This window comes from Colius striatus, chromosome 1 (genome assembly GCF_028858725.1).
Source record: "Colius striatus isolate bColStr4 chromosome 1, bColStr4.1.hap1, whole genome shotgun sequence".
In the NCBI taxonomy this organism is placed as follows: domain Eukaryota; kingdom Metazoa; phylum Chordata; class Aves; order Coliiformes; family Coliidae; genus Colius; species Colius striatus.
In genome coordinates this window covers 184,075,636-184,084,430 of record NC_084759.1, presented here as the reverse complement: position 1 = coordinate 184,084,430, position 8,795 = coordinate 184,075,636, and the positions used below count along the sequence as shown (strand labels likewise).

At 43.7% G+C, this 8,795-nt stretch overlaps 1 protein-coding gene across 1 annotated transcript; it reads right to left on the bottom strand.

Annotated features, from left to right (window-relative positions):
* Positions 1-2,116: 2,116 nt before the first annotated feature.
* On the bottom strand, positions 2,117-8,159 carry LMOD2 (leiomodin 2). Its single transcript, XM_010198752.2, has 3 exons — positions 7,887-8,159; positions 2,493-3,827; positions 2,117-2,143 (listed from the first exon to the last, which is right to left on the bottom strand). Exons 1-3 carry the CDS (start codon positions 8,157-8,159, stop codon positions 2,117-2,119), a joined length of 1,635 nt encoding a protein of 544 aa, XP_010197054.1.
* Positions 8,160-8,795: the final 636 nt, after the last annotated feature.

The window sequence follows — 8,795 nt, the reverse complement described above, 5'->3', positions numbered from 1 at the left end:
GAGCAACCGTTTTTACTGACCTCAAAGTTGAATTTTACCTTTCTTTGTTCCTTTTGCTGTATTTTCCTCTTCTTCCACATTCTCTCTGCGCTCATCTGTCGCTTCTCAGTATTTGTTTTCTTCTGTATCTTCTTTTTCTGTATCAGTTTTCACCTACCAGGCAGAGAGCTTCCTCACTTCTCACTCTCCCTCTTTCCTTAAATGTCTGGTTTTGCATTTTTAAAACATTTTCTCGTCTTCCTCCAAGTCCTCTCCACTGTGCTTTCGCTGAGTTCCCTCCCTATCTTCCATTCTCCCTTGCAACTGCTCATCTGTTTCTGGCATTTGATTAACATTTTGCTGTTTCTCCTTCACAAAGCTGCTGGAGACAAAGTCTGGGGTCGTAGGTCTCCTCCTAACTGCCCTCTGCATTCCAGGATTGCTTCCATCCTCAGAAGATCTCATGCTTCCACTTTGTCACGGGAGGCTGACTGTTGGTTAAGTGTTATGCTGTGGGAGCCTATGCAATTTTAAAGGCAGCTAAAGACTAATAGTACGTACCATATTTCCTGTGCTACTGGTCTAGAAATACTCATGGGTTGTTGTGATCCTAAGGCAAGAGGAACAATGTTGGAAAGTGTTTCAGTTAGTCAGATGTTGCTTTTGGTACATTCCAGTCAATAGATACAAAAGCAAAATGGTATCTTCTCTGTTTTCTTGCTGTATCAGTAATATCCCTGACAATTCAGTAATAAATCCCCTCCCCATGATATTTCATTTCCCTCTAGGAGTTTGTTCCTCTTTCTGGGGAAATCTGTCTCTTTATTTCTAGATACCTATATTTTTCAGTACCTGTGAAAATGCTGGGTAACCTTAAGTAATTACTTTTCTTTGGTGTGTGGTTTTACGTCAAACAAATACTAATTCTGTTAGTTATTGTTGAAAGGAGCAAAGTGATTAATATTTAGTAGCGCTTCTAAACATATCTTGTCTTTCAACATTTGGTCACTGCTCAGTTTTCTTTGTGTTATTGCCACCTTCACACCAGCCGAAGCACCCAGACCCATAACTAATCTGACAGAGCGTGATGTCTAGTACTACATGAAGAAGGCCTACACGTGCCTTTGCGTGAGATGTGACACCTCCAGCCATGCATCTCCAAATTATATTGGCTCTGCTTCCACCCTCTCATATTGACAGCTCGCACCCTTCTTGTTGTTCAGCTGATATCGTATGAAAGTCTTTTTTTCACCTGAATGCTACACTGCTTTTCAAGTTCCTCTGTCTGGCTCGGTGTCTGCACTGGGGTTAGTTCTGCCTAGATACAGCTGTGTGCACTTGGGCTGACTGGATCTCAGTTGAATAATTCTGCCACATCCATAAAATATCAACATTAATTCTTAATCTTTAAGTCAACTCGAACTGCAGCTTCATTCATCACCTGCTTTCCCTTCTGTTAGATCATGGTTTAGGACCTGGTACGCAGCACCAGCACCTGGTACACAGCTCACCCACAGCTTAATTTCAGTTGTACACGTCCTTAGGGACTATTTTTTCCCACGTCAGTATGAAACTGCACTAACATACAGACTCAGGTACTGTCCTCCAAGCAGCCTTGATGCATGCAGCTGAGAGGGATCTCAGGTTCTTTCCCAGGGGACTTCCCTAATGCTCATGAACTGGACACAAACACCTGGTAGCTTTTTACTCATAGAAAGCCAGGACTACGTGTCTGCTTGAAAGCTTCAAACCACATTTATTGTAAATTCATGGAAAAAAAAAAAAAAGGAAGAAACCACAGGTTGGTAAACTATTACATCTCAGTGTGAAGAACTTGTCCAGTGATGTGCAATTAGATATTGAAAAGAATATCTAAATAAGCAGCAATTTTTCAATAGAAATCTCCTTAAATAAAAAAAAAAGTATTTCCATATTTACAGATTACAGGGCAAACATATCCTTAAAGCATTGTTGCATATTTAGCAGGTTCACTTCTTTGAAATAAAAGAGAAATGGTTTGACTCTAAGAGTGTACTTTGGAAGCAGCTTGCTAGACAGTCTATGTTACCACCAGTGAACGGACAAGTAGCCTCCCCTTGACCACTGCAGTGCTTTGCTTCGGCTGTCATCCAGGCTTTCACCGAAGGGCTTCTGGTACCTCCACCTATGGAACAGGGGTGGGGTGGGGAGGGAGCTCATGATATTTGCTGTACAGTCTGGATGGCAAAATTCCTACCAGAGACACATTCCCAAGGGCCCCTGTTACACACCACCTCCTGTAATAGGCCTGGACCTGGGACAGTGCCCCAGCTCCTCTCAAAATCACAAACAGAAGTTGACGTGCTGAGAAAAGCCTAATCAGAGGAAAGCCTCCTCCCAAGCGCTTTCTTATGCTCACATTTCTACAAATGATCTGGGGGGGAGTGGCAATTAAATGTATTTGTACTAAAATTAATTGAGCTCGTGCTACATCTGAGCCACAATCACTTACTGAAGTAGGATCTCTGACTTACCCGCCTTAATTGCTTTATGCTGCTTGCCCGGATTGCTTCCATAAGGTTGTCATGGAGAGATCTTTGTGGGGTGGAGGGACGGGTGGAGGGTCGTGAACCTTCCTCTGATTTTCTGTCCGACACTGATTTTAGAGAATCTTTAATTTCTTTCAATATGCTGTTCTCATGTTTTTTGCTTTTTTTGCCTTTTTTCTTTTTCTGTCCATTCTGTAAGGTTTTTTTTGAGCTTTCTTGCTGTTTGATGACTTCAGCTATATTCCTGGTTGGTGCCTTCTTCTCTGGAATAACTGGAGGAGGAGGAGGAGGAGGAGGAGGCGGCGGTGGAGGAGGAGGTGGGGGTGCAGGAACTGAAGGCTGACTCTTCACTGCTGCTGCTTTCTTAGGGAGTTTTGGAGAGGACCAAGGTGAACTCTTAGGGGACACATAAGGTGAGGATCGAGGTGTCCCCTTCTGCAAGACTTTGGTCTTTAGATTGACGGCTCCGTCACACCCGGACTCTTGCTGCCGCTGCTCCTGCATACGCTTTTGCCTTTGTTTATCCATATTTCTTGTCAGGATACTTGTCATGCTCATTCTTGGGCCAGCAAGGTCAAAGTGGTATCCAAGCTTGACCAGAGTGGTGTTCTCTTTCAACAGTTTAACTATGTCCATTTCCACCTGGCTGCCCATGATGTGCCTTTGATTATGGAACCGCAGCTCTGTTAGAACCGAGTTATTCTGCAAAGCTCTCATGATGGCCAGCACTCCTTTGCCCGTGATAAAATTTGACTCAATATTCAGACTAGTGATGTGCTGATTTACCTTCAGCATCCCGGCAATGGCTATTGCAACGCTGTCGTCAGCGTGCGTGTTGGCCAAGCTGAACGACTTCACCACTGTGTTGTCCCTCAGGGCTTGGGAAAAATGTATGAGCATCTGGGAAGTGATGTTCTCAATGTTGTTCAGGTTGACCTCTGTGGTGTCAGGGTCATTGCTCCTAACTTTTTCCAAGGCATCCTCAATAACTGTTGGATTTCCGCAAGGGTGGATGGCACTGCTTTTTAAGCTCAGATTATCAGTGTCTTTTCCATCGTGGCCATTGAGTAAGTTTTCACTGTCCTTTGCGCCGTTACACTTTTTGCGTCTGATGTGGTCAGGACTCCTGCCATCCTCAGATCTTTCACCAGCTGCAGCATTTTGCTCTTCCTCATCCTCGTCATCACTCTCATCTTCATCTTCCTCCTCATCATCTTCTTTTTCTTCATCGTCCTCTTCAGTACAAGCCTCCTCAGACACTTCACTATTGCTTTCTGTGAAATACTCTTCTTGAATGTCTTCTGAGTTGTCTTCTTCTTGCTCAGAATCCTGAACAAGAACGCAGGTGTGGGTGTTAAGCATAATTGCAGTACTGTAGCTACTGCCTTTTTGCACAAAAAAAAATATCTTGAAACTACATAAGTTAATGTTGAGAGCTAAAAATAAATCCCCAGAAACACAGACAATTAGAAGAGCAGAATGTTTTAGCACCTAACACCGTTTTTACATTATTTCTTCCGTAATCTTTAGAAGACAAATGCTTAGCATAAATTGGAACAGTTCTACCGACTTCAGTGAGTTCTGCCAGGAGAAAATTTGATACAAGATATTGCGACGTGGGCATACTTGATGTTTTCTATGTGTTGGCATGCCCACAAGGGGATATTATTTAGATCCTTGCCAGCAGAAACACAAGGCAACAATTTCAGAATGGACGTGATCTATGAACGAGTTTCTCCGTTTCATAAGGATCAGACATCTGTGTCAATGCTCTGAGTCTCTTGCACATGTTAGTACCTCTAAAAAGGCTAAAGACTGCCACGATTTAGAATAGAAATAGTGCCTGCACTTGTAGACATGCATATCGACATGGAAAATAATACAGAATTGAAATGGCTCTTGTTAAAAACACTCTGGATGCACTACACGGCTATAGACACTTAGAAGCTATTTGTGAAGAAAAGATCCAGACACATTCCCACAGGTAGCAAGTAATCACAGGTCAATAATCCCCAGATTGCTTCATGTTTGCCAAGAGCTAAGACTGCGCTCACTGACAGCTGTCACAGGTCAGCTGCCATTCTGTAACTTGTTATAACTCATTGCCTACAGAGTAAATTGATTGCTTTTCTGAAAGCTAAGGTTATTTTTGTGTTTGGTGGGCACCAAGAAGGCAAATTTGGAACTACTCCTCAAAGCTCTGTCTGGTGTCCGTTGTAGTTACAGTGGCAGAAGGCAGTTCTCTGCGCAGTTCTCCTGCACCTCAGGAAAGTCTCACTCTCCAGCTGGAGGGCTCCTGGAGCATAGCAGTATTCTATGTGCCATGACTGAAACCATACACATGCTATGACCAACCTTAAACCGCTTTCCCAAAAAGATCTCCCAGGTCCTGTTTTGCCTCTTTATTTACATTTGTAAATGTTTATAAAATTTGGGAACATATATAATTGTTCTGGATGCACTACTTGAGTGACTTTCATATTTTAGTCTTTGTAAAATACTAGAGGGCATTTTAGAAAGTAAGTACACTCTGTGAAGACACAGCCATTTTGGTTTGTGCTTTGGAAAACACGAGAATTACTAATATGACAGCCTATTTTCGAAAACCTGTGCTTGATTATCTGGCTCTAAAAATGCAGGGAAAGGTTAAAATACTAGTAATGACAGACTTCATGGTATTGTTTCACAATCTTAAGCAGATTTCTGTGCTGCGAGACACACAAAACGGGGGGTAACTGTATTGCTGGCAGAAGTGTGACCCTCAGGAAGGAGGAGATGGAGCTGTTCCAGACTGTCACTGCTGCGCGTTGGGCTCCCAGAGCCTGGCCCCACAGCCCCACACATTGAGGGCTTGCAGAGCACGGCTTTACTGCCCCACACATCGAGGGCTCGCAGGGCCCAGTCTTGCTGCTTGACACACTGAGGGCTTCCACGGGCCAGCCCCGATGCCCCACACATTGAAGGCTCCCAGGGACCAGCCCTGACACCCTACATTGGGCAGGCTCCCAAGGCCCGATGCTTCTAATCCGTGGATTTCTGGAGGAAGAACCTTAAACTGAGAGATGCTGCGTTACATACAGAAATGGGGCTTTGCTTAAGTCGTGTTTATTATGGAGCTATGTTTTATATCTGCAGTTTCTATACATAAATGCAGAATTATAAAACCTGAAACCACCAGGAACATCTCAGCACGGCTATGCTTTTATCTATCCAGGAATATATACTACAGCCTACAGCAGAGCTGCAAATAAGCAGAAGTTGGTGCCTCTGACCAGGCTGCTAATAAACTTAGTGACACTAAGTTTATGAAAAGAAATATTTAGTTTCTTTTTTTGAGTAGCATTTCTGGGATAAAAGGGAGAAGTCAGCTTCCTGTCACATGCATTGTTTGATGTCATAATAACCTGCATGATAAGTTTTCAGTCGAGCACTCTCCTCTCTGCAGATCCCCTGAGGAACACTGTTACTGCAGCTGCATTTCCATACAGGACTACTGCAGGCAGCCTGCACGGCTTCATCTGGCTTTGGAGGAGTAACGATGAAAAGTTAAGGCTACAGTAGTCAATGCAGAGAAGTAAGTATCTTTGGAGGGCAAGTAATTCACCCTAAAAGGCTATGATCAGGATCTTTGCCTTCTGGAGGGGCTGATCTCTCACCACTAACTATAGAAGGAGCACAGATAACCATTTTAGGTAAGGTGTATAACTTTCAGACAGTTGAAGGCAAGAAGAAAGTTGCTTTCAAGAAACTCAGAAAGAACTTTCTTAATGCCTTCAATTTAGAGAGCCTTTGTGCCTTCTACATCAGCCCATCAACACTTTCATATTTACAGGTGCATTTGGGAAGTTTCTTCTCAGATCAGAAAGTATAGAGGCTTTTGCCAGCACTTTTAGTGTTAGCCAGTACCCATTGTTAACGCTGTATACATACAGAAAAAAGGAAAAACAGTAATCCTGCCATTATTTAAGACACCAAACTAGCCCTGTTCAGAAGGGTTTTTGGAACTCTCCAGGTTTCGAGTTCCAGATCTAGCTGGAAATAAACATTAATCTTGCCATTGCCTGCCTAGGACTTGACAAACAGGGAGTGAAGTTAATGTTTGCAAGCTGACACTAATGGTCTGATGACAGCTACTAGACTGTGCACTTGCCTGCAAAGACATTACACCACCATTCACGAGCAGGAGAAAGCACAAGTAAAGAAATCCTGGATATTATTATTGCAGGCTAATTTCATCCAGGTGATTTTTCTGCAGAATATTTTATCTAATACACAAACTGCCATTATTTCCTTGCAAATGAACCAAGCTGTTTATAAGTTCTGAGTTCAGTTTTGCTGTCTTTGCATTTGTTGTATAATTTTCTACTTAAAGATGGGAAAATCTGTCCTTATAAACAGAATCAGAGCTTGGTATGAAGCAGTGCTTAAAAATCAAAAAGGTACTCACATCTCCAAGTACCCACTTTGCTTTGAAATTTCATGGAGCAAACACAAAAACAGAAGTGGCTTTTTCATAGAGCTCAGTCTCACAAATTGTTTTAGCAAGAGCCCGGGGGATGCCAACGTGGACATTAACTTAGACTGAGAGCACTCACGGTCTGCTGGGATTGAGCCCTGAGCCCTGTTCCTGCCCAGCTGTACTGTTCATTTGCAGTTCAGGCACCAGCTCTTATTATTAACGTTTTCATTCTGGAGGGAGAATTGCATAACAAGCACTCTTGGTTGTTTTTTGGGGGGAATACAGATAAATGGTTTGGCTGATGACTCTACCCCAAGACACTTTTAAAATAACTTACAGCTACCCTCCAGCAGCAGTTGCTGGAAGACTCCTGAGCCGTGCCAGGGATCCTTTGCAGGAGCAAAGCAACAGAAGCTGCTGATTGCAGTACAGCTTCCTCCTGCTGAGCACCAAGCCTGGCGACCGCTTACCCAGCTCCTGACAGAAGGAGCATTCAAAATTGTCTTCCTAACATCTTTCTCAGTAGTCAATAATGATTTTTCTGATGGAAAGTAAAAGGCCCTTTTAAAAACTTTTAAACAAAGTCAAGTGTTACCCAAAAGTCCACATCGTTACCCAGCAAAATTTCTAACGTGTTCTGTCAATTCTTTTTCTATTTGAATCACTGATAGTAGTTTTTACGGTACTTTCTTCTGTTCTCAACTTTTAAAGTGTTAAAGTATCTCAACATTTAAAGTACCTCCAGAGGGAGCAAAAATTCTCTGAGCTAATATGCAGCACTTTATCAGGCACAAAATTGTGGCTAGGAATGTTCTTAAAAATGCTACAAGAGACTGAAAGACAATGAAAATAGTGAAATCATGCAGGGGAGGAACAAACCCAAATATTTCTAGGAGTCAGCCAATGTCTCAGTGTCTTACCTTGTCACACGCACCCAATCTTTCTTTTTCTAAGAGTTTCCTGGTCTCCCTCTCCCAATAGGCCATCAACGCTTCCCTGCTGAAAGTCCCTGTTGGTGTTTTCTCCGTCAGGCTCTTCTGACGCTGTCCCACTGGGAGGTTACGGTCGGGCTCAATGTCCTCCAGCTCCCGCTCCAGCTCCTTCAGCTCCTCTTCAGTGAGAGAAGCGAGGAGCTCATCTTCATCAATATCTTCATATTTACTGAGCTCTCTTCTGTAGCCAAAGGTAGACATGGTCCCGCTTGGTCAGGCCAGTACAAAGCTGGAGTGACTAGGCATTCAAGAAGGCTGAAGCAAGCAAACTGTGTCTCGTTTGGTCAGCAACTGTTTCCCTGCGTAGCGGAGGCACCCTTTTAAGAGTAATCATCAGGGGCTTACGACAATGCACGAAGCGGTGAAAGCATGCTCTGTTTTAAGCATCAGACGTCAGCTAGACATCTGAACAGTAAGAATGTCCCAACACTAGTGTTTGCAGGTCCCCCAAAGAGGGGGATTATTGACACACTGGCTATGGCCATATTTAGAGCAGGCGGCTAGCGGGAGAATACCAGACTGAAGGACGGGGGGGCAGCAGCAAATGAAACCCTGGGTGCACTTACACCGACGTCGTGTCCAAACTGCAGCAGAGAAAGAACAATGAAAATCCATTTAATCCTGAGCTGCCACAGGGGCTGGAAATAAAACACCCTCGCTGTTGCTCAGCGGACTTCCTCTCAATTTCACAGTTTTTGAGTAGAACGAGACTGTTACCCTGCCGAGGTCTGCAGGAGGTTGGGATCGGAGGGAAGGCAGCCCAAGGGGAGGAGGCCAGCATGTGGGCACCTACAAGGAGCATGGATCCTGCAGTGTCATGCCTTGCCTGTAACAAAT